This window comes from Moesziomyces antarcticus, assembly GCF_000747765.1.
Source record: "Moesziomyces antarcticus DNA, scaffold: scaffold_v10010, strain JCM 10317, whole genome shotgun sequence".
Taxonomy (NCBI): Eukaryota; Fungi; Basidiomycota; class Ustilaginomycetes; order Ustilaginales; family Ustilaginaceae; genus Moesziomyces; species Moesziomyces antarcticus.
The window spans coordinates 479,490-503,261 of record NW_014639000.1 but is presented as its reverse complement, the minus strand read 5'-3'; the positions used below and the strand labels follow the sequence as shown (position 1 = coordinate 503,261).

The window sequence follows — 23,772 nt, the reverse complement described above, 5'->3', positions numbered from 1 at the left end:
TCCATGCCCTCAATTATGTTCGTTCGTGCTGTTGGTTTTGTTGGCGTTTGGTGTTCTTTCTTCAATCCCACATGGTTTTTCGCAAGTTGCGCTGGTGATTGATGAGGAGCGGGTTGTGCAGGTGGGGAAGGTGGGATTGGAATGAAGTCGCAGGGGGTTTTGGGGGGTGGTGAAGGATTAAAGTTCATTTGGACCCACGGTTGGTGTGTGGTGGGTTCGTGCTGCGATTAGGATAACAAGCCGTCACCTTTCCAGATGGACAGCAACTTGCCGTCAGACCACGATCTACAACGACACACACGATGAAGGTACTGTCTACGATTTTGATGCTGGGAGCGTTTTGCATGATGGTTGTGGCCAGTACGCAGAGGGTTGGCGACGAGTGCAACTGGTCCAAGAACTGCCAGCAGTATGCGGATGGTGTAGGACCCGACTGGGCCAAAGGTCGCATCACCTGCGCTGTTCCCCAAGACCACAGCCCCGACTCTTGCGGTTCCGGTAACGATAACAGAAACAACTTCTACGGGTAAGTCCTCCCCAAACCCCCCCTCGAATCACGATCATCATTCTGACGATCCGGCTCGATCGATATAGAACTTGCAAGGCTGTCGGAACTTTATCTGCTACCGAATACGGTTGCGAATGCGGAGTCCACAAAGGCGACTGCCCCCAAACTCCCCCTTTCAACCGCATCTTCTGGCCCCAGAACTGGATGGCCGACGCCTGGGCAAAGGTCGGCCATTAACCGCAGCCTCAACTCCTTCCGCACCCCATGGCTCCACGCACCGTCCCAGACTCTCGGTTACTCCTTTCATAGCCCCTTCAAGATCGCAATCCTATCTCATATCCGTGACAATGCAGCACACACGCCTGACCTCGTTCTGCTACGTCTCGCATTGCGCGCAAGCCTAGCTCGGCCGCGGCCGATTGTGATTGCGCGAGTTCTTGAGCGGCATCGGCGCGATGTTGACCGCCCCCCGCGCGCCCGCCGCTGATGGCATGAACGTCCGCGGAAGTGTCAACCGCTTCGCCGACCCGCCTGCCGCCGAGTCCCTCGACCCTCCGAGTGAGCTGCGAGCCGTCTTCGATGCGGCCGCTGGCGCTGCGGGCCGTGAACTTCCGAGCGACGACCTGCCCGTACGCGCCGCCGCTGCAGCGGGCGCCGCCTCGTTGTACGTGTACTGTTCGAGATTTGCCGCGGCCAGTAAGGCGCTCTTGCGCGGAGCCGCGCGGCCCTGCGGCGTGGATGCCGCCGTCGCCGTTCTTGCTGGCGTGGAGGTGCTCGAGCTGGCCACCGGGCGCGGTGGGACGTTGCTCGACGCCTGATCCCACATGCGCTGGTGTTCGCGCTCGCTGCCTTTGTGTTGCACTCGAGTCGCCTCGACGTGCCGCCTGCAAATTCGGACGAAGCGAGTCGCGTACTTGCGGAACCAGCGGTTCGGGTTCTCGAGCTTCGCCAGCGCCAGGTCCGTGTTGGTCGGCAGGAAAGCGCTGAGCTCGTACAGCAGCTCGTCCGGCACGAACTGCGATACCTGCACGCCTTCCTTCTCCGCGAGCTTGGCGTTGAGCTGCTTGAGCTCGCGGAAACACTGGTCCTGCATGTTACTGCTGCGCTGATGGTCGATGACAAAGTCGTCGTCATCGCTGTCGCTGTAAGCATCGCGCGTCGCATCGCCGCCCGTCGCCGCTAACAGCCCGTCGTCGTCCGAATCTCGGTCCGGGTCAAAGTCTTCGTGCAGCACCTCTTCGGGGATGTCAAAGTCTTCGTCGCCGGCGGAAGGGCCCGCGTTCGCGCCGCGATTGCCGTGTGCCCCGCGCGGGCTGAGGCTGACGTGCGAGATGTCGTGAGCGTCGTCATCGAATTCGGCAAAGTCGGAGTCCCGTATTCTGCGCTGCTGTTGTTGCGGGTTCGGACGGCTGGAGCTCGCCTTGGCTGCTGTGGGCGGACCATCCTGCTCGAACTGCATGGTGATCTTCTTGCGCCCGTCAAGCACCGTCTTGGCCTGCGGACCTACGTGCAGATACGCATTGTTGAAGCCCATCTTGTTCTTCAGCATGCGCTGCCGGAAGACCTTTTCGGCGCAGAGCAGCTCGAACAGTCGCTTGGCTTCGTCGACCTTGAACTGTGATCCTGCTCCGTGCATCTCGATCTGGTGGTGACCGGCCCGGGTGATCTCCTTCCTACGGCTGCCGCGAAAGACGTCGACGCAGTACGACAGCGTCAGCTGCGACCGATTGTCGGTGAGCTTCTGCACGAGCCGCACCGCCTTCTTGGCCATCTCGGTGACGTCCTCCGTCCGGATCGTGTCGCCCTTGCGGCAGCAGTTGTCGCATGTGTTGTGACACATGGCCGCAGAGAAGGTCTCGCCGAAGTAGCGCAAGACCTGGACGCGACGACACTCGATCTTGTTGTTGCAGAACCGTGCGATGTCGTCGAGCGACTGGATGGCGCGCTCCTTGGCCTCGGGGCTCTTGTCCTCCTCCTTCTCGATCATGCTCTTCATCTTGTTGATGTCGGCATAGTTGTAGTAGAGGATGCACACAGAGCTCTTGCCGTCGCGACCAGCTCGACCCGTCTCCTGATAGTAGCCCTCGAGCGACTTGGGCGCCGAGTGATGGATGACGAAGCGGACATCGGGTTTGTCGATGCCCATACCGAACGCGATGGTGGCGACGATGACCCTGAACTTGTTATGCTGCCACTTTTGCTGCACCATGGCGCGGTCGTCGGCGCTGAGCTTTGCGTGGTAGTGGTGCGCCGAGATGCCGTACTTGGTGCTGAGATCGTGAGCCACCGTCTCGCAGGACTCGCGGCTGAAGCAGTAGATGATGCCGCACTGGTCCTTGTGCGACGTCAGGATGAGGCTCGAGATCTCCTCGAGCACCTTGTTGCCAGGCTTGGGCCGCACCTGGTACTCGAGATTCGGCCGGTTGAAGCTCTGCGAGAGCTGGATGACGTCCTTCATGTGAAGGTGCTCCTTGACGTCCTTGATGACGCGCTCGTTGGCGGTGGCGGTGAGGGCCATGATCGGGACGTTTGGGTAGTCGTCGCGCAGAGCTCCGAGCTCGGTGTAGTGCGGACGGAAGTCGTGGCCCCACTGGCTCACGCAATGCGCCTCGTCGACGACGAAGCGAGCGATGCGCTTGCGCCGATGAAGATCGTTGAGCAGCGTCTTGGCCTGATTGGACTGTCGGATGAACTCCGGCGTGACGTAGATGAGTCGGACCGCGCTCTGGCTGGAAAGGGCCTCGGCGCAAACGGTCTGCTTGTCGGCATGCTTCATGTCACCTGTGAGCTTGGCGGCGATGATCCCGAGAGAGAGGAGATGGCGGACTTGATCCTGGATGAGGGAGAGGAGGGGCGAAACGACGATGGTGATCCCTTTCGTCGAGCCTGAATCGACACACGCCGGGAGCTGATAGCATAAGGACTTGCCACCACCGGTAGGCATGAGCACGAAGACGTCGCGACCCATGAGCGTACCGTTGATCGCCTCGAGCTGGTTGGCACGGAAGCGCTTGAGCTTGAAGAAGTGGCGCATCGTATACACGACGTCTCGCGTCCACTTGTGGTCTGGCATGGTGCTGACGACATCCAAGGAGAGCGTGTTCTGCATCGACGGACCGCGTTGCGCGAACTTGACCTCCTCGGGCAGGTCGTCGTCGTCGTCCTCCTCCTCCTCGTCGTCCTCCTCCTCCTCGTCGTCCTCGTCGCCTGCGTGGTCAAACACGTCGCTATCGTCGTCGTTCTCGTCCTCCTGGTAGCCACCGAATGCATCCGGAAGGCGATCGTCGCTACGACCAGCCGAGAGCTGATTGAGCCCTTGAAGAAGTCGTGAGGTTGGTGGCGGAGGTGTTTGTGGCCGTGGGGATGAGGCACGGACGGCTGCTGCAGGGGGCTGTTGAGACAGCTGCCGGGCGAAGTCGGACGACCATCCGTCGTCTTCGCTCGAAGGGAGGTCGTTTCCCGTCGTGTCCGGGAATGGCGCGTCCTGAGGCTGGACAGGCGCCGTTGAGGAGATCGACGCGATGGGCGCTTGTGGTCGCCATCTGCTCCGCTCCGATGACGACGGAGGGCCTGCGTCAGTTCGGAAGACTGACGAGGGAGTCGGGTCGTTGGCGGTGTTCGCCGGCGCGGGAGTCAAGGCTCGTCGTTCTCCAAGGACCTGGAACGAGTCCGAAGCGATGCGAATGGCCGACTCGGGCTGGCGCGGCGGAGGAGGTCTTGAGGCCGGCTGATCGGGCTGCACAGGGCGCCTTCGAGCGCTGTCGCTGCGGGCCTCACCCAAAAGACGTGCGCGTTCGGCGGTTTCGCGATAGCGCAGCATTATGTCGAACTCGTCGTTCCATTCACGCCAAGCATCGGCGTCTTCGAAGGCGTAACGTCGCTGAGCCAGGCGCATAAGGCGATCGAACAAGGAGATCGTGTTGAAGTCGAAGTATGCCTTGAGCTCGACCTTGGTCATGTAGTCCAGCTCGTTGTCGGGGGCGCTAGAGCGCGCGAGACTTGAGGCGCGGGATAGAGAGCCGCTAGATGCAGGCTGCGGATCGCGTGCTGCGGAACGCGGGCTGTTGATCGCGCTGGTGCGGGACGGATCGGCACCGCTGGGCCGCATCCTCTTGTGCGCAGCGTCGGACGAGGTGACGTCAGCGAGGTGCCTTTTTGGTGAGGGACGCTGTGTCGTCACCGTGGTGTCCCGATGGTTGGAGCGATCCGCGAATGCGGGATCATCGTCCTCGTCGTCGATGAAGATGGTTTCGGACGTGCCGTCTGCGGCCGTTTGACGGCGATATGGCAGATCGTGCATGGATGTAGATGCTGGCATGCTGCTGTACGGGCGGCCAAGTCGATCAGCCTCGAGAGCGGAAAGGGAAGAAGTGATCTGTTCTGCCACTCCTACTCACCTCGACTTGTGCGGATCACGCGGGTGGCGTGCCTCTTCTTCAGGAGTCGGCGTGCGTCCAAGTGGACCGGGCACGTCCAGAGCTGTTGTAGATGCCGACAGGGGGGCTTGATGATGACGATGAGATGCGAAGATGAACCAATCGCGATCGATGAGCGGGATGTGCTTCGCGGCTGAGTCGAGGCCGCAGCCAGAGTTACGCGATGCGGTGTTCCAAGGCCGACTCCGCTGCCGTGAGGTTGAAGTCACGGCTAGGACGAGAGTGTCCAGAGAGCTTGGCTGCTCCTTTCTGATGCGTTCAGCCGGCAATGAGGGTGCGAGAGTGGATCGTAGTTGATTGATGGTGTTGGGACAAGAGCGGGAGCGTCGACCGACTGGGGTGCGGATCGGGACGAGCGCGGGCTCATCAGACGCGTCCCGCTGGCGTTAAAAGTGCGGTTTGGAACAGGAAAGTGCTGTGCGGCAGAGGATGGATGGCAGCGATGCTGTTGCTGCGGATGCTGATGTGGGCGATGGCGATGCTGAATGGAAGACGAGAATGAAGCTGCGGCCCATGCATGCGTGTGCTGCGGTTGCTCCGCTTCGCAGCCTTAAAGTCACGCTAACACTTCCCTGTGATGTTCGGCTTCGCGGTAAAAGTGTTAATTGCGGGTTCTCGCACCGAGGGCGCATCACTCGGGACGCGTTCCGCGTCGCCCAAATTTCGTGAGCCTGCAGCTTGGGCCGCAGGATGAGCGCAGAGGGGTCGGCGCAGAAATTCGCAGCTCAGCCACCCCAGAGGGTGGATCTTTTGAGTGAGGCCTTGTTAGCTCGCCGTGTGGAGGCAGCGGCCAGGCTCACGTGATGCTCGAGTGGAAAAAAGTGGCGGACGGAGGACCCTTTTGAGATTTTTCCAACGAGGCGCAATGGAACTCTCTCCCATCCAGGCGACTCGACCACCACCACCAACCCAACTTGGCCGCTTCAATCTCGCGCCAATGAGCCTCTGAGAAGACGCATAGCGAGCGACACGGATCTGGCGACCAGGCTCTAGGACGACGCAGAGGAGCCCGAGAGGAGACGGCAGAGCACACGGCTCCAGACGGGCGGATGGACGCTTCACTCGGCACGGCCTTGATCGCGAGTCCGGGCGCGTGCAGCGACCCATTCTCACTCACGCCGGAACTGATCCGATCGCAGTCGATGGCCGGCGAATCCGACGATGACTCGGCCCATCCGACACCCTCCGCCATGACGCCCGCCGCAACCTCCTGTCCGAGCGAGTCTTGGCCCACCGCCAAGACGCGCAGCGATCCACCCCACCGCGCCGAGGACGAGGTGCGCAAGATCCACTACATCGACTCGCCCGCCCAAACCATAGCTCCACAAGCTGGTCTTCCCTCCGCTACGATTCCGACGGCCGTGGCTCCCAGTCAGGCTTCGGCTGCGGCTGCCGGCTCGGAACCTCCGGCAGCGACAGCACTGGCAGCGATTCCGTCGGCACCAGCGCCCGACCAAGCCCAAAGCGCTGCTGCTGCTCCCGTTGCAGCCCAGTCTATTGCGACTGCACCATCCTCTGCAGCATCCACCCCTGCCTCGACACCAGCCGCCGCTCCGCAGACGTTTGCTCGCAAACGAGGAAGGCCACGCAAGCATCCGCTGCCCGATCCCAACAATCCTCCGCCCCCCAAACCCAAGCGCAAGCGAAGTGCGGATGCCGACTCAGCCTCTCTCCAAAGCAAGGCTACCGCTGCCGCTGCTGCCGCTTCCGCTCGGTCCGCTGCCTCCAACACCGGCTCTCTGCTCTCCGTCCCCGACCTCGGCCGACTCATCCCGCAAGGCTCCTCCTCGGACAACGCGCAGGACTTTATCAAGAACAACCTGCGCCTCTTTGCCGACCTCTTTGTGGCGCTGCAGAAGCAAGCCATCACCGATGGTTCCGGTCGAGATGAGCCCAGCATTGAGGCCAGCCACCCTGCTCCCACCGTCCCACTTCCTGCCAGTGGTACGTCCACCGAATCACACGCAAGTGCGCAAACTGGCTCTGCGTCTTCCTCGACGACATTGCCGTCCGGCGCCGCCGCTCCACGAACCAGCATCTCTGCGCCGAGCGACGGTCTACGCGACGAGATCAAGAAAAAGATGGCCGACGTCACCAAGGGGCGCGAAGCGATCCAGGCCGAGATGCTCCAGATGCGCGTCGACGCAAGCTTTTTCGAGAACGCGCAAAAGACGGTGGACGAGCGCATCATCATTCTACGCGACCGCATCGCCAAGCATACCGCTACGCTGCAGCGCGAGCGCGAAGCCACTCGCCAGGCGCGCGAGGCGAGCCGCCAGGCCAAGAAGCATCGCAAGGCAAAGCAAAAGGGCCTGCGCGACTCGGAGAGGGAGGAACGCCGGCTCGCTCAGACCTTCATGCAGCTCGAGCGCGAGATCGCCGCAGAAGAGGAAGAGCGTCGGCGACTCGAACAGGCCGAATCCAGCGCAGACGAAGACGACGATGGCGATGGCGATGGCGAGGCTCGTACGGATGCTGCTCCGGACAGCGCCACAGCAGGTCAGACCCACTGGGACACGCTCGAGCAGCTGCGTGCTCTCGACCCGGCCATCATTACCGCAAGCCCTTCAGAGGCTACCTCGATGTCGGCCACCGCCACTCCGTCCGTTTCCAACGACACGCCCTCAGCACAGGATCGCGCGATCGGATTCAGCGACGAGGAGCTCGCCAAAGTCCTCGGCATCTCCACCACCGAGCTCGCCGGCTTCAGCCAGACGCTCGACATCCCCAGCTTCCAGCCTGCTGCGCACGACCAAGGCAGCGCCCAACACGGCTCGCTTCTTGGCATTCCAGCGGCACACTCGGACCAGCCAGCAGACAGTACCGACGGCGCATCTCAGGATGCCTTTGATGTCGCCGCCTTTCTCGAAATGGCCTCGTCACTCGGCGCTGTAGCCTCCACCGATGCGGCTCAGCCTTCATCCGGCGATGCATCCTAGCAAACTTCCGCGTGTTAGGGCCGCCTCAACACCAACCCAAAAGCATCTTGATTTATCCCGCTCAACCCCACACACTTTTGTACTTTTACACAATCATCGTCCCACCATGCTATCGCTTCCGTGTAATCATCAAGCGTTTATCCCTCAACGTTTGTGACCGAGCGTGGGTTTGCCAAAGGTAATGAATTGCGCAGAGGTTCTAGAAGTCGGTGGCACGGCCGCCGTAGGTCCATTCCTTGTCGTACTTGAGTGGATCATTCTTGGGGCCGCCGATTTCGCCCGTGCTCGGGTTGGTTTCGCCCTCAAACTCGGGGCGGGGTTTCCTGCGCGCGTCGGGGTGCATGTCGCCCTTCTCAGGATCCGATGCCAGGAACGGCGATGCATCTGCAATGATACACAGAATGAAGGATGTTCGGTCAGTCTACGGAGCTTGGCTGAGTTGGATGATCGCTGCAAACTTACTCTGCTTCTGCTTTACCAGGTTCTCAAACTCCTTCTGCTCCTGCGCCGGAAGAGGCGGTGGGCCGGGACGGTTGAATCCTCCCGAAGCTCGCACCGCGCTGGTGACAAGCGTCCTGCGAGCCACCAAGTGAGTAGCCATAGCCGTACGCGGAAGCATGCTTGTTGTCGCCTTGAGTAATGTCATGTTCGAGTGGTGGGATCAGTCGGATGATAGATGGAGTGAAGGTGTGAACCAGGGTCAAGCCCGCACTTGTGGAGGTTTGGTGGCGAGGTGAGCTTGTCCCGAGAGCGTTAGAGTTGCTTACGTGATTCGGATCGCGCCGGAAGCCTTCGTTCTAACACTTTCAATTTATTCCGTCCGGGCAGAACCAAAGCAGCGCCGAGCAAGACAGACAGACAGCCGCGCCACCTGCCAGCTTGTGCATGCCGACCACGATGCGCCTTCAGCTCACGAAGGGGTCAAAGCCACCGTACGCAATGGCACTTTTCTGCTCATCAGTTGCAGGTCCTCCATTAAAGCTCAAGTGTAACAAATGCCTCGCAATGGCGCATGCAAGCTCCTCTATCGTTTCTCAGCGTCTGAGCTGCTGCGGCGTGGGATCCACCTACCCTTTGTTCGTCTGCCCTTTGTTCCCGATGAGAGCTTGACAGATGTCTTGGCTCCCTCTACCAACAACGGCCGCTGCTCCTTTGCTCTGTTCTTCCATATCAGCTTTCGTAGTCGACTTGCAACCGTCTAGACGATGCCGTCTGAGTCTGAGGCAAAAGAAACTTCGGCAGCGAAGCCAACTCCTCCTGCGGTCCACTTGGGTCAAGGTCCCGGCATCGGTTTCCGGTACGTATGGCCAGGGGGTGAAGCTCCTGTCTACCCCTACGCCTCTCTTCCTGACCCCTGCCGTCCCCAAGATGTCGACCACACTACTATACGCTTCAACTTCACTGCGCCCATACCTTCCGAGCCATCTCGGAAAGCAAAGGCCATCAGCGCGATCAGGCAGCAGCTCACTGAGGCTGGCATCAAGCTCTTGCGATCTGAGCCCGATATTCGCTTCCCAGCCGGGCCCCGCTCCTATTTAGACGTCAAGTCTTTCTCAAAGGAAAACCTGGAAGCAGCACAGAGCGTCTCTCTCAGCTGGGAAGGCCAGAAACTGGAGTGGCATTCCTCCGGTGTCGCACTACCCGAAGGCGTCTTCATCGGTCTCATCGATGGCCTGCCGCCTAACACGAACATGACACGGTTCCTGCACCACTTTTACCGGTGGTTTCGGCATGATTTAGACATCCAAAGTATGTGGGCCAACTACGATTTTGATGCATCCGGCGAGGGTTGGTTCCTTGGTCAAGTCGCCTTCTTGGCCATCTATAAGCTCGACTGCTTCGGAGACTACTGGATCCCCGGGTATTTCAACTTCGAGGGTAGAGACTTCGAGCTGCATTTCCGCGGTCGTGGCAACGCCTGCACCTTCTGTCTCTCCGCTCGCAGACATCGACACGATACGGAAGACTGCGAACATCGAACGTGTAGCGTGTGCGGCCAAGAGGGTCATCCTCAGCGCGTGTGCCCAGACGATGTTCCTAAATGGACTCCGAGCGAGAACGAATACAGCTCAAGGTCGGCATCAGGCTAACTGTAGATCCGCACGCACAATGTAAGACAGAGGGCCCAGAGCCAAATGCATTGAAAGTCATTGATACATGAAACAGAAGCATGGAAGCCGGGTACCCGGGATATATATGAGCAAAGAATGGAGCAGACCACGACCGGGACGGTGACAAGATGGCGGAGCGATATGAACGCTGCCGCAATTTTACCTAGGGGAAGAAGAAGCTGGAAGACGCAAGCTTAGACGCGAGAAGGGACGCGAGCAGCGGTGTTCTGGGCCAGGGCGCCGACAGCGTCGCCGGTGATGTCCTGGGGAGCGAAAGAGTCGCGCTGCTGGTACTTGATCTCCTTGATGTCGTCGTCCGAGTGCACGTCGGACTCCTCGTCCGACTTGAGCAGGCTCTCGTCGATCGCTTTGGGGTTGAACGAGAACGAGCCGCGCGGGATAAAGGTAGCGGCGATGATGATGACCGAGAGGATGGTGAAGTGCACACCACCCACGTACTTGAGGCAGTCGCGAGCCTGGTTGATAGCAGCAACACCCGACTTGCCGCGCAGCTGCTTGTCAACCCATCGACCCAGGAAGGTCGAGATGAGCGAGTACATCACAATGTACGTCACGTACAGGAAAGCCATCACCGCACCAAGAGCAGAGACGTCCTTGTCCTTGGCCTCCATCTTGGCGAGCGTCGACTGGATGTAAGCAGCCAGCGAAACATCACCAGCAGCCCAACCGTACGAGATGGGCGTGAAGACAGCGGCGAGCTTCCAGGCCGACGAGACCGCGCCGCGCGTGTAGGGGAAGAAAGGCATGACCCAGACGAGGTTGAGGAGGAGGGCGTCGAGACGCAGCCAAGGCATCGGCGTAGGGATGGCCTGGGTGAAGAGCATGACCGAAAGAGCACCGAGCAGCTCACCAAAGTTGGATCCACCCACGATGATCTGCGAGTAGGACGAGACGCCGATGATCGACTTGGCGTAGATGGGAGCAAGACCGTTTTCGAGGTATCGGTGTCCGTACAGCGCAAAGGCGTAGCCGGGCACGAGCCAGATGAAGCGACGGTCGGTAAAGATGAGGTAGCCACCGTACCAGAAAGCCTTGCCAAAGGCACGCACACCGTCCACCATGGACATGAGCAGACCGCGCTGCTCCACCTCGACGCGAGCGAGCTTCGACTCGTCCTCGCTGCGCTGGCTCTCGCCGAGCGACGAGATCCAGATCCAGGTACAGGCAGCAAGGGTGAAGAGAACGGGCGAGAGGAAGGCCGAGTAGTTGTAGCCGAAGTAGCCGATGAGCGATGTCGAGGTGAAGGCACCGGTGGTACCGGCAACCTCGTACATGACGTGGACGAAGGCGTCCATCTTCCTCAGCCTCTCGACATCACCTCCGACAATATCACGGGGGATGACACGACGGATAAGCTCGACAGTGCCGTACGAGATACCAGAGATGACGTAGATGGGGAAAAGACCGTTGGGGCTCCAAGTACCGTACTTTGTCTTGTTGTTGGCCGTCTTGTACTTGAGCACGCCACCAGTAGCAGCGTCGGCAATAAGAGGGATGCAAGAGATGAGACCGAAGGTGAGGACTGCAGTAGCAAGGACGGATCGAGTTGGGAAGCGCTTGATGAGGGGAGCGACGATGATCGAGCCAATGCACTGAGCGGCATAGTTGGTTCCGGTAAGGACGGCGATCTTCTCGAAGCGTCGAGCTCCAAATCGCTCGTTTGCCTGCGTAATAAACGAGCCATTGAAGTACTCTAAGGCGAACTTGTACATCATGATGCCGAGAGTGTAGATGGCGATGTTTCGACGTTGGTCCGCCGTGAAGGCGCTCCAGAACTTGACCATGATGGTTGAGGAGAAATAAATTTAGTGCGGCCGTAAATTAATTGTTTTTTTTTTTAATTTGGCGCACGTCCAACACCGCGAGTGCTACAAGTTTGCAATGCGGGGGAGGGTGGATGTGGTCGAGTGGTGTGGATGGAAGTTGGTGAAGGGGGATGGATGGATGAATTGATGCCTGTGATCTTATACAGCGGGATGAGGCGAGGCTACGTGGTTGCCACCACATTGACTCCGGCTTGCGATTTAGCTACGGCGACGCGTTCTGTCCGCGTTCCTGCCTGATGCGGAGGCTAAACCAGGGCAACGAGGGACAGCCGAGTTCGGGGCAAGAACAAGACGAAGTGCGATCGGTCAAGTGTAGCCCGACTGTGCGGAGGCTGACGGGGATCGTGTGCACACGTTCCTGTCGTCTGGGTTCGGGGGATTCTGGACCGCGACGAATCTCACAAATCACGAAACAGTGAAGCCTGGATCCAGCTCCGCTGAACTAGAGTCTTCTCCGTCTGTATGCGTCGCGCGGCCCAGAAATGAGGAGAAGCGGGCCAGGAGTAGCACTCGAGCACATCGGAGAGCAGGAAACAGGAATAGATCTGGAGAGTACGTGCATGAATTGCAAATTGCATCGAGCTGGCTCGAGGAAGGCTGGAAGCTACGCATAAGGCTGTGGCGGCGGGGTACGGAAGTCGACAGACAAGGGCGCGGGCGCACGTTCTTAGCGCCGGCTTGGTCGGTATCGGCGGCTGGTGAAGACAATGAGACACACATCGACGGCGGAAGCTTACGGCAAAGACTGGAGTAACGAAAAGCCGTCGGGCTTCGGATGGACCTAGCTTTCACGAGAACGTGGGCAGGACCTGGGAGCCACGAGATGGTGGAGACGCGAGGCAACGGGCCAGGAAAACCGAACCAGCCGAGTCTACGCAGTGTCTCCTGTCTTGGATCCGTCCCGTTTGACTGCGAGGCTACGTCCGTCCGCCTCTACGATGGCCACAGGCACGTCGTCGGCGAGTGTGTCGTTGCTCTCCAGCTCTTCGTGCCCTGACAGACCGGCTGCATACACTGGCGTCTGCACTGCAGCTCGCTTAGTCCGCTAGCCCACATACACCCTATTGCCACGCTGAAGTGGCGAGCAATGACCTGTGCCACAGGATTCCGTGCCACGGCGAATGCGGCCAGTGACAAATTGCCCCTGCGACATTATGCAGGGGATGCGCCATTTTCGAACGCTTTTCGCTATGGTACAGAAGCACTTTCAGCCAGCTTCCTCTGAGGTGCAGAGACAGATCGATCTACCCGACTCCTGTCAGGCAGGCCCAGGACCGTGTGTGCCTATGAGCAGCATTCCGTCTTGCACGATCGCGCTCGGAGGACTGACTGCCGGTGCGCGTGGTCGAGATGGGAGGCTTGGCACAGTCGAGGACGTGAACGTGCTCAACCTTGGATCGCTCGTATGGGAAAGTAGATGGATGCACGTCGATGCTGTCAGCTTTGTGCTTCGCTCAGTACGTGCCTGTGTGCCTGTGCGTCTGTAATTGGTACTGCGGAGTCTGCGGGCTGGATGTATGCGATGTTGCTGTGGACGGGCCGCGAAGGGCGGCGGCCAACGTGGGTCAGTGAAAGCAACTGTCCTCCAACGCGGCACGTCGGACGACTTGGGCTGGCTGAGGCCCAAATTGGCGGACTGCGAACTTGGGAAAGCTGAGCGAGGCGCGAAAGTCTTGGCGCTTGTTGGACGAGGGTACGAAGGGATGGTGCTCTGCCATCTCCCAGCTGCGTTTCTAAGCTGGGTCACCACGCGGCCTGAGGCGGAGGAAGGACAATGTTGTGCTCGATTGTGACAGCGGCGCCCGGTGGGAACTGGATGGAAAGGTATGGGCAGAGAGCCATGGAACGTGAAGTCTCCGCATCGAAGCTATGCGCAAATGGATGCGCACAAGTGGATGTGGGATGTCCACGTTCGCTTCTTGGCAGTTCGATTGCTTGCCCCGCTCCCGTCGAAAAGGGTCCAAAAGCGCAGGCGAGGGACCACGCGACAGGGGAACCGTCTGCGCCAAGACCGCGTGGGCGTCTTGGCATTTTTCGGAGTCCAGAACATCCGCCAGAAATGCCTGTGGCCCGCCGACCATCGACAGCTCCTCTGTCGCAACCGCAACCCTGCCGCCCTTGTGTCGACTTGCGCCATCGTGAAGGTATCGTGCGCAGCTGCGCAGCTGGCTCTACCAGAATGCGACGACTGGTGGCACATGCACCAGAGCAGCTTCTGTAATCTAGCTACGTGTCGATCGTCCCGGGATCTGGTTAGCGCGTCCCTGCAATCGGAGATTCGGTGTCAAGCAGTCTTGAAGATGGCATTGAAAGCTAGAGCAGATGTCGTCTTTCCGTGGAGGCGGTGAGTGGTCGAATTTGGAAAGCCAGTATGAGGAAGCCCAGCTGCGCGAGAAAACTGAGAAGGAAAAAGGAAAACAAAAAATGGGGAAAAAGAAAAAAGAACTGCAGCACCTAGGATTCCCGCGTGGTCCCCCACCGCAGTACTGACTAGGCGATACCTTGCTTAACTTCGCAGATCGGACGGGATGCGGTGCTTTCAAGGTTCTATGGCCGCAGATGTCAGGTGATGGAAGACAAAGCATTATATTCACGTCAAAGGTTCATTCCCCGGTTGGACCGACCAATTCCGTACGCTCCAGTTTCAGCTCGCAGAGGGGTAAAGGGCGGGCTGCTCAGGCATGGAGACACCAGTGATTGCGACGAATGAGGGTATATAGGTACATGTGCTGGACATGGCCGACGCTACCGGAGAAGGGGAGGTATGACTCGTCAGCAAACGAGATGAACGCGGCGGCCTCGACTACAGAGGCATTGTCCGCAAGCGCTTGACGAGTTTCGCCTGTTCGCTCGCGGCTGTCGCTTGCTCGAGAATCGACTGTGGCGAAGCAAGAGGCACCGAGGAAGAAGAAAGTCAGCAACATGAACCAAGATGCCGAGACCGGAAAGTGCGATGACAGTCGCTTCGACTCCAGGTTGACCGTCTGCGACGGGTGGACTTACGACTTGGAGGCTGGTGATATCGAGGACGGATTGCTTGAGCGTGTCAGCCGCTTCCGCCTTGCGCTTGAGATCGAGAGCGATGGGTCGGCTTTCTTCGCGGAGTTTGTTAGCGTGCTCCTTCTCCACTGCGCGGCGCTGCTGCTCCTTCTTGGCCTCGAGCGCACGGATGACCGCCGCACGCTTCTCCATCGCTTGTGCCCTGCGTGCCGGCAGACTCTTGCGGAATGCAATCACTTCGGTCGTGAGGTTGTTAGCCTGGTCATTGAGCATCTGGAGGCGTCTCGAAAGCTCCTCGTCGAATGGCTCGACTCCTTAGCATGGCCGAGAGCGAAGTGCAACGGCAGAAAAGGTGTCAGTCTTGTGCTCAAATCAGGAAAGTGGCTTTACATCGCTTGGAAAGGCGGACCTACCTTTGCTGTGTCGAGCGTACTCGTGTGGCGACATGCCGTTGTATAACAAGTTGCGTTCGATCTTGGCTCTGGTTGCTCCCGTTAGCTGCAACGAGAAGAGGATGGAGATCAGTACCGGCTAAGGGCCATGGCGGAGACGCAGCTACATTTGTACACTGGCGCTTACCCTTTTGGTCATCTTGTCCACGACGGCCTTCAACGCCTTGTCGCGCCCAAGTTCGCTGCCAAACTCCATTTGCGCCACCTTGGTAGCATGCTGGTGGATGACCCGGAGCACATGATCCAGATCCGCTGGGCGGTCCAGATTGAGGCGTGGGAAGTGGCTCGACATTGCTTGGATGCGCTCGCTTTGGCAATTGGTCGGTCGAGTTGCGGCGCGGCGCCCAGATTTGTTCGGATGAGCCGACCGACGAGAGACGCTAGGGTGACCAAACACTCCGTTGAGAGGCGCGGGTGAATTGTCCGAGTGATGTGATTGGCGAAAGCGTGTGTGCCCGTCACAAGTTGGTGAGGTGAGAGTTGGTGGTCGCAAAGCACGATCAGTCGGATCAGCCGACGGCTGCGAGATCAACACCGACTCCACTTGACTGCTCTCCGCTCCACCAAACCGAGTCGCGCTCAGGTGCTGCAAGGCGAAATTTGGGAAGCGTCCCAAAAACACGCACCCTGCGTCGCTCGACGCGTCGCAACTGCAAAATAAGCCGAAGCCGCGGCGTGGCGCTTCTTAGCCGAGGGCCGTGGCTCGGACCGGATCTCACTAAGCCAGACAATCCAAAGTGCGGAAGCGTGAGTGCGGAAGAGCAGGTGCGGCAATTCTTCTTCCAGGCACGCACCCTCGAGCCACGCATCCCACCGTCCGAGGTGGATCAGAGTCCCGGTCCCCGGCGATGCCCACTTCCGCATGCCTTACTGATACTACCACCACATAGCCTTACGCCACCTCCGCTTTGCTCCCTTGCCCTCCGCCGTCGAGCCGGCTCGCAATCGCGATGACCGAGAAGCTCGATAGTCCAGCAGCAAACTCGGGTCGGCCCTATGTGGTGCTACCGCCCACGCTCGCTCAACTCGTTGAAGACCGCTTCGACGAGGACCAGCACGAGCAGGCCGTGGCACTCCTCGAGCAGGTCCTGACGCAAGGCTTGAGGCCGTCTGCCAAGATCATTCAGAGGATGATGGCTCTCAGTCTCTGCTCGCTCCCTCCCGGTCAGCTTGCATCCACCTCCAGATGGACCCTGGATGACCACCTCCATGACGTGGCCACGGGGCTGTTTGCCCACACGAAACGCAGTGGCGGCGAAAAGAACGATATTAAGGCTGCCGCTTCCTCTCACTCCGAGGGACCCCCTTCCGAGGCTGTGGTCAAGGCGACATCGCTGCTTCACCAATATGCTAGCGCAGCCGCAGCGCGACCTCCATCCGATCAAAGCAGCACCAGTCAACTCAGAGAGGATCGTACAGCATCACTGACCGCGCACCAGATTCTCGAGTCGCTGCCGTCTCGCAGGAAGCCGCTGTCGTCTTCTCGCAGGAAGCCGCTGTCGTCTTCTCGCAGCGGCTCTCCTAGGCCCTCGCGACAAACACGCCGAGGCTCTCTGCCGTCTGACGGTAGCGGCAGGGATGAACCCTTCGAACAAAGCTCCGTCGAGCGCTGGATCTCCGAGCATCTGTACCAAGCCGAGGACATCTGGGACCTCCTCTCTGGTCGGCAATTCTCAGCTGCAACGGCTTCCAAAGGCGCTTCATTGACACATGTGTACGAATTCTGGATGAACACATCACAGCGCAAACGATTCCTCAAGCAACTGCAGAGTGCCGACCCTAAAACCCACCGCCTCGAGGACAAGCTACGAGAGCTTCAACGCCAGAAGAAGACCGGCGAAAAGATGGACTCGTTGTCTTCAGGTAGCGACGAAGACTCCGACGACGACCTGCCCTCACTTTCAATCCCGGGTCGCGGCAAAAAGGGCGTAGCCTCACCCGAGAAAAACCGAGGAGTCAGCGCTGCCGTGCCTCCTCCCAAAAAGCGCCCGCGCACAGACAAACCGTCTACATCGCAGCGAGATGATGACGAGACAGGGAACGGTCAGCTTCAGATGACCGAAGGCGCTTGGCGGACACTTGCCGCGCTCATCGCACTCTGGGAGCGAACCACTCCATCAACCTTGTCGACCGACAATCAGCAAGGCTCCACACCCATGAACAGCAAACCACCGCTTCTATGGCAATTCCCTCGCAGCCATCTCGCCCGGAGGGGAGCGCGCGGATCCATCCCCAATGACGCTACCGACGATATTGACCGCGCTTTGGACCTCGCATTCTCCTTCCCACGCATCTTGCCCGCATTCACACCACCCTCGGCAGAGAGCGGCAACGATTATAATCTCTTCGATAAGGCCACAGCGAACCGAATCCACAGCCATGCACGCCCCCTCTCTTCAGTGCCGCAAGCAGAGCTCAAGCAGCGTCAGACGATTGGCGAGCAACGGCAGCAGCAGTGGATGGCCGCGCGGGCCGAGACTGCGGCCCGATTGCTTGCATTGATGTACGGACTGGTCAAGCAGGGATACATCCAGTCCGGTGTCTTTACGGAAGGAGTCTCGGACCGGCTCGAGGCTCTCGATGCCGTCGAGGTCCAGTACATCATACTGCCTCTGCTCCGTCAACAGCCCTCAGCCGTGGCCAGCGCGCTTGTGAATTACCTAGAGGAGTTTGCAAGGGATCCGACAGGGTCGAAGAAGCGCACGGCATCTTCTGTGGTCCCGATCCGATTCGCCGACAATGTGACCTTGGACTTGGACTTGGCTCTTGCACAGGTGCTGCCCGAGGAAGAGGCTGCGGCGTCGCGCCTGCGGAAATGCTTGACGCGAGACCAGAGTGGCGATGCCAAAGCCGTGCAGGCGTTCCTCTCGCTCAATCGGCTCGAACTGGACGCTTCGGCAAACAGCAGCAGCCCACTCTCGTTCCCAGAGAAGGCGGCGGGAAGCGGAAATGAGATGGTGCGGAAGCTTCCCTCCAAAACGGCACGAGTAGTGACAATTTCTCGCGTCAAGGGCCGGGCCACCACTGCGGCCGTCAAGGACACCAGCGGCGGCACGAACGACGCTTTGACCAACGACATGAAGAAACGGGGAGTCGTCGCATTTGCCTTTTTGCGCATCCTGCAGATGCAAGATCGGGACCGCCTCAACCAGATCAAGTTCCTGCTTGCTCGATCATTGGCCAGTGCGCAGACGAGCTCCCGTGCATCCTCCAGTGCCGTCAAGGCGGAGGACAGCGGCAGCGGATCTCGAGAGGAAGCTGCGGCAACGCAGCCGCGTGACGTGCGATCGTTCCTGTCGCGACTCGTCAAGGCGTTCGAGCGCGATGCCGACGAGATGGAGCAATGCCTCTCCGCCATGGACTCGCACGTCGACAGCCAGGCGGACTCTCGACGGACCAAGTCCGAGACGCAGGATAGCGGTGCAACGCAACTGCCGACCTTGCAGTCGCTCGTCCACCGCGGCTTCAAGTATCTCGAGGCGACGCAGACGTTGGCCCATTCGAGCCGTGTGTTGCGCGAGTGCCTTGCCTGCGACTAATTCTCGCAATTTCAAACCCTTCACGACTGGACAACACGACGCGGCAGCTCCCGCACCGAGCAGAACTTGCCTTTGAATGCCGCACTGCCACCCTCGTCCGGAGCTGAGAACAACGAATGATGTTGCAGACCGTGAGAATAGGGATACGATACAAAGAAGGCAGAACACAAGTACATTTTGGATCGGCGAAGAGAGGGCCCTGTGAGCGGCTCAGTCGATTCGGCCCATCTTGCGTTCCACGGCGCCGACGACCTTTGCCCACGCGCGCAAGCCCTGGTACCTGGCTGCGGGGGCAAGGTCGCCGAAAGTCTGTCGCCACAGCTGGCGGTTGTATGCACGGTGTCGTGCGGCATTGGCTTTGAGCCAAGCCGAGTAGAATGTGGCGAGCGAGTCCGAGTCCAGGTCGAGTTCGGATTCGGTGCTGTTTGCAACCGCACCAGCCTGCTGAGTGTCTGATGAAGCACTGGGAAGAGTCGCAACAGCCTTACTCGAGCCCGTGCGCGATCGGAATGCCGAAAGAGCCTGGATGAAACGTGCGTTGTTGTCCTGCCAAAAGCGCTGGTTGAAGTTATCGGCGCGAGCCATGCGTAGCTTGTGAGCCAACTCGGCTTCTTCGAGCTTGGCAAGCAGACGCTCAAAGTAGACCGACGGCGAGCGTGCGCCCCTGCGACGAGCGTGGTTTGCCGACCAACCCAGGTTGGAATCGCCCGAAGTGGTGAATTCGTGCAGCGAGTAAGGATGCGACATGCTGAGCGATGCCGAGGATCCCAGCTGTGAGGAAGCAGCGTCGGAAGAGGCCGATGAGGACGCAGCCGCCTCTTCAAACGCAGAGCCGTATCGAACGGGTCGAAGGTTGCTGAGCGGGTCGGGTGGGCCGACCATGTCCGCACCAGGTCGGGATGTGAAGCGTGCAGACCGGCGGGAAGACCTGGCTGAAGGCGACGCGGATGCGCTCGAGGAAGAGGACGATGCGCCCGCGGTCGAGGAAGAAGCTAGCGAGCGTCGGCTCTCCTGAGCTGCAAAACTGGTTGACGCCATGGGTCGCAGAATTGAAGGGCGAGCAGCTCGAGCTGCAGGACCCACGAAGGGAGTCATCGCGCCGATAGCCATGGTGTTACAGCGAAAAGGAACAGTGAGTGATGGAAAGAGAAAGGAGAGATGGCGTGGAAGAGTCGGTGTTGACGAATGTGGGAAGAGGCAAGCAAGTTGGGCATAGAGGCGAAAGGGTCGTCGGGAAAAATTGCAAACTGCCTCAAGACGCCGGGACTCGCTTGGCCGCGTTCTGCTTCTCGGCCCTGCGTTCCCCGCGCTTTTCGCAGCCCGCCCATGCCTGGCCTCGCCACACACACGCGACTGCGCCCCGCCCCTCTGCCGCCAGTTGGCTGCGCGCGCGTCGTTTGGCTCTCCCCTTCCCGCCGGTCAGCATGCGGGAGCTCGCGACATGTCCCTCCCGAGCTGCCAAGAGACAGCGGCAAAGTGTCGCCGACCGCCAGCTGACCCTACATCGCTGTCGCCATGCAAACAAGCCGCAGCTCAACCTCTGGATGGCCATGTCCAAGTGCGCGATTCCCGACAACCAGCGTCGCACTAGCAAGCGAGTGCTCAAAATAGCTGCATTGTTGTCCCTCATCCATTCCTTCCACTCATGCGAAAACTCGAGGCTGTGTTCTTCTACGCGCATTCCTGCCCTCATCTTCAATGCCAAGCCACTGGAGTTGACTGCAATTGTACCACCCGACGGTTGACAAGTGGCCGTTCGCCCTCCAGCAGCTGGCCAAATGGCTTCGATGGCCAGCAAGATTACCGCAAGCGTGCGTTTGCGGCCACCGAAGAAGGGGCGACGCGCTGCTCGGGCACTACCAGCGTCGCTTGTCTTTTTGTCACTCTGGAATTCCACTCCCGACGTTGCTGCGCACATTCCCGCAAAATGCGGGGAAGGCATGTGTGGTTCGATAGCAAATTTTTCGCATTCGTGAATGTTTCGCATCGAGGTCTGACACACACAAAATTTCGTGGTCGGATCCGATCTGTGCTCAACAGGAAGGTGTGTTGAGCGCGAAGCTGTTGGAAGAAAGACCCAAACTCCACCTCGACCTGCAGCTCGACCTCTTTTTCATCCACCACCACCCAGAACACGGTGACATCTAGAACAGCGTGACTGCGCCAGACCAAGGCTGTCGATCCCTGAAAAGCGCGCGTACCATTGTGTGTCTGTTCTGGTCCTACCTGTGCGCAACTCTTGCACCATCTCTTGCAGTGCGCCAAGCTCCGTGCGCAGCAATAACGCATATCAAGCCCGGCTGCATCATCATCGACCCTGCGCAGCAGTCAGAAGTCCTGCGCCAGCCTCTTTTAAAGCGGTCTGCAATCAGAGCAAACCCTGTTGCATTTCAACGTTGCGATCCTGCATCTAAAGTCAAGCAATCTCGTCCGAACACCAAACCCGCGTCTTCGCAAAACATCGACCCATCACGATGGTTGGGCCCGGTCCTGGAAGGGGGTCGCGCGTCGTCTTCGGTAAGTCTCCTCGCAGTCGGACGGTGCTTCTTCGCAATTGAAGAGCTGCCAGGACGAAACTGACCTCCACCGCTCCAAATCGCTTCACGAACGCAGTCGGCAACATCCCATATGACATGTCAGAGGAGCAGTTGACTGACGTCTTCCGAGAGGTGGGCAAGGTGGTCGGATTCCGCCTGGTCAACGATCGCGACACGGGCAAGTTCAAGGGATACGGATTCTGCGAGTTTGAAGATCCAGAGACCGCAGCCTCTGCGGTGCGAAATCTCAACGAAGTCGAAGTGGGCGGCCGCCCCCTGCGCATCTCGTTCGCGGACATCGACCCGCTCATGGAAGGACGCTCGACACAGCACGGCCAGTTTGACCAGGATGATCTGCGCAGAAGGGCAGCAGCGGCTGGACGCGCTGGCAGGCCAGGGACATTCGGCCATGCAGGCCCGACCCGTGGAGGAGGAGCAGTGGGCTCGGGCTGGCAACAGCGCGATAATGGCTTCGGCCAGCGACCTTTCGGCGGTCCTGGCGGCGCTCCATATGGTGGACCTGGCGGACCTCCTGGTGCGTATGGCGCGCCAGGAGCAGGGCCCATGGGCGCGGGTGGTGGACCGATGACATTGCCGCCGAATCTGCCAGCTGGTGTGCCGCTGCCACCAGGCGTGGGCGCGACGGATGCCATCACACAAACGCTGGCAACGCTACCGCCCAACCAACTGCTCGACATCATGAGCCAGATGAAGTCGCTCGTCACAACATCTCCGGACCAGGCGCGGGCTCTTCTCACTGGCCACCCGCAGCTTGCCTATGCGCTCTTCCAGGCCATGCTTATGATGAACGTCGTGGACCCGGACATTCTGCAGCGCATCCTCGCCGCATCGGGTACGCTGCCTGGTGCACCGGCCGCTGCTCCTGCTGGAGCGCCTGGAGCCGTTCCGCCTCACATGCAGCAGGCTGCCTCCAACAATGGCGGAGGATCCGCGACACCGCCTCAACACTACGGCGGAGCACCTCCGCCCGGAGCCTACCCGCCTTCTGCCCGCCCACCTCCCGGGCCATACGGTCAGCTTGGCTACGGCGCCCAGCCACCTGCGCCGCAAGCGCCCGCTGCCAACGATCCGATCGCAGCGCTCGCCGGCCAGAATCTTCCCGAGGAGCAGAAGGCGCTGCTCATGCAGGTACTGCAGCTTACGCCGGACCAGATCAACGCGCTTCCTGCCGATCAGAAGGCGAGCATCATGCAGCTCAAGGCGCAGTTTGGACAGGCCTGATCGTGCCATTTCTCAAAAAAGGCTGTAACACTAGGCAACATGAATGTCGACGACTTGACGTTGCCATGCATCGCGTTCGATAGGCGTCAGGATCGTGTGAAGGCTGTGATTGTGATTGACCACCTGTCCACCGACGAATCGTCTGAATTCACGCTCGACTTGCCTCGAAACAGACTTCTTGACGATATATTCGAGCTAATCAGCAACAGCTGGGCAAAGCTTGAAAGATGGTGTCACGACTGGCCACGGTCAGTCCGAGCTCGTTGCGGGCGTTGTTGCTGTGCCCGAGTTCATCGTCACGAGCCGCAGCTTACGTCGTCAGCGTCGAAGTGACCAGGTCGCTCAAGGGACAGCCCCTCCTCTAGCCATATTTGATTTGACGTGACGAGCGCTATCGGGAGACAACCGACCGATTCCGATCGGAACTGCCCAAGTGAGGACCTGGTCCTGCATGGGATCGGTGCCCGTCGGGAGAGCCGATGGAGAACTGTGAAAAAGCTTTGAGGCGGATGTGCGCGAAATTTGCGGAGGGCGAGGCGAAGGCGGCCAGGGTCGAGAAAATCCGAGACACCAGGGTCAGATGCGGAGAAGCGCACTACCATACAATACTGCAAGTGAAACCGACGTGAGCGCCCACGATCGTCACAGAAAGCGCGGTGGTGCCCGCAGTCGTCGCGCTCGCGCTCACGCTCACGCTCATACTGCAGGCTCTTGTCGGAGTACAGCTTGAGGCAGGTCGACGTGCAGCGGGCGCGACGCTCATCGCAGCGGAAGCACCACCTGCTGCTGTGCCTTGTTTTTTCAGAACCTCCACTTGGCGCGGAGGAGGCTGCACGGGAAAGGCTGAGTGCCAAGTAGGAGTTGATGGATCGCATGCCAATCCCAGCGTCGATCCGCCACCTCTCCGCTTAGGCTCGGATGTGACCCGCAAAGATCGAGCGAGCCAAGTCACAGCGGCAACCTTTTTTTTTGGGGCTTTTGGCTACGATTCTGCATCCGATCCGCTCCACCTTCGCCTTCCAAATTGTGCGGCGGGACAGCCGAAGCGAGCAGACGATGGTTGCCATGGCTGCACGAGGCACATGCATCGCGAAGGCCTTTGACTTGGCTCGCTTGTGGGCGCCTTCTACAGAGCCAACCAACTGCAGCTGCAGCCTTTGA

At 59.7% G+C, this 23,772-nt stretch overlaps 10 protein-coding genes across 10 annotated transcripts; 5 read left to right on the top strand and 5 right to left on the bottom strand.

Moving 5' to 3' along the window:
* Positions 1–302: 302 nt before the first annotated feature.
* On the top strand, positions 303–745 carry PAN0_010d4106 (uncharacterized protein; the record flags this gene model as incomplete). The annotated part of the gene is made up of 2 exons (XM_014800560.1): positions 303–526; positions 595–745. The coding sequence occupies 2 exons, from the start codon at positions 303–305 to the stop codon at positions 743–745; spliced, it is 375 nt and encodes a 124-aa protein (XP_014656046.1).
* A 163-nt stretch (positions 746–908) lies between these two features.
* Positions 909–5,459, bottom strand: PAN0_010c4105 (uncharacterized protein; the record flags this gene model as incomplete). Its single annotated transcript, XM_014800559.1, has 3 exons — positions 909–4,830; positions 4,906–5,278; positions 5,351–5,459. 3 exons carry the CDS (start codon positions 5,457–5,459, stop codon positions 909–911), a joined length of 4,404 nt encoding a protein of 1,467 aa, XP_014656045.1.
* A 534-nt stretch (positions 5,460–5,993) lies between these two features.
* Positions 5,994–7,883, top strand: PAN0_010d4104 (uncharacterized protein; the record flags this gene model as incomplete). The annotated part of the gene is made up of 1 exon (XM_014800558.1): positions 5,994–7,883. The coding sequence occupies one exon, from the start codon at positions 5,994–5,996 to the stop codon at positions 7,881–7,883; it is 1,890 nt and encodes a 629-aa protein (XP_014656044.1).
* Positions 7,884–8,082: 199 nt separating this feature from the next.
* On the bottom strand, positions 8,083–8,529 carry PAN0_010c4103 (uncharacterized protein; the record flags this gene model as incomplete). Its single annotated transcript, XM_014800557.1, has 2 exons — positions 8,083–8,267; positions 8,346–8,529. 2 exons carry the CDS (start codon positions 8,527–8,529, stop codon positions 8,083–8,085), a joined length of 369 nt encoding a protein of 122 aa, XP_014656043.1.
* Positions 8,530–9,088: 559 nt separating this feature from the next.
* Positions 9,089–9,973, top strand: PAN0_010d4102 (uncharacterized protein; the record flags this gene model as incomplete). Its single annotated transcript, XM_014800556.1, has 1 exon — positions 9,089–9,973. One exon carries the CDS (start codon positions 9,089–9,091, stop codon positions 9,971–9,973), a length of 885 nt encoding a protein of 294 aa, XP_014656042.1.
* A 215-nt stretch (positions 9,974–10,188) lies between these two features.
* Positions 10,189–11,799, bottom strand: PAN0_010c4101 (uncharacterized protein; the record flags this gene model as incomplete). Its single annotated transcript, XM_014800555.1, has 1 exon — positions 10,189–11,799. The coding sequence occupies one exon, from the start codon at positions 11,797–11,799 to the stop codon at positions 10,189–10,191; it is 1,611 nt and encodes a 536-aa protein (XP_014656041.1).
* Positions 11,800–14,516: 2,717 nt separating this feature from the next.
* Positions 14,517–15,585, bottom strand: PAN0_010c4100 (uncharacterized protein; the record flags this gene model as incomplete). The annotated part of the gene is made up of 4 exons (XM_014800554.1): positions 14,517–14,719; positions 14,823–15,155; positions 15,255–15,339; positions 15,421–15,585. The coding sequence occupies 4 exons, from the start codon at positions 15,583–15,585 to the stop codon at positions 14,517–14,519; spliced, it is 786 nt and encodes a 261-aa protein (XP_014656040.1).
* Positions 15,586–16,243: 658 nt separating this feature from the next.
* PAN0_010d4099 (uncharacterized protein) lies at positions 16,244–18,832 on the top strand (the record flags this gene model as incomplete). The annotated part of the gene is made up of 1 exon (XM_014800553.1): positions 16,244–18,832. One exon carries the CDS (start codon positions 16,244–16,246, stop codon positions 18,830–18,832), a length of 2,589 nt encoding a protein of 862 aa, XP_014656039.1.
* A 210-nt stretch (positions 18,833–19,042) lies between these two features.
* PAN0_010c4098 (uncharacterized protein) lies at positions 19,043–19,942 on the bottom strand (the record flags this gene model as incomplete). The annotated part of the gene is made up of 1 exon (XM_014800552.1): positions 19,043–19,942. The coding sequence occupies one exon, from the start codon at positions 19,940–19,942 to the stop codon at positions 19,043–19,045; it is 900 nt and encodes a 299-aa protein (XP_014656038.1).
* Positions 19,943–21,306: 1,364 nt separating this feature from the next.
* PAN0_010d4097 (RNA recognition domain-containing protein) lies at positions 21,307–22,611 on the top strand (the record flags this gene model as incomplete). Its single annotated transcript, XM_014800551.1, has 2 exons — positions 21,307–21,349; positions 21,446–22,611. 2 exons carry the CDS (start codon positions 21,307–21,309, stop codon positions 22,609–22,611), a joined length of 1,209 nt encoding a protein of 402 aa, XP_014656037.1.
* Positions 22,612–23,772: the final 1,161 nt, after the last annotated feature.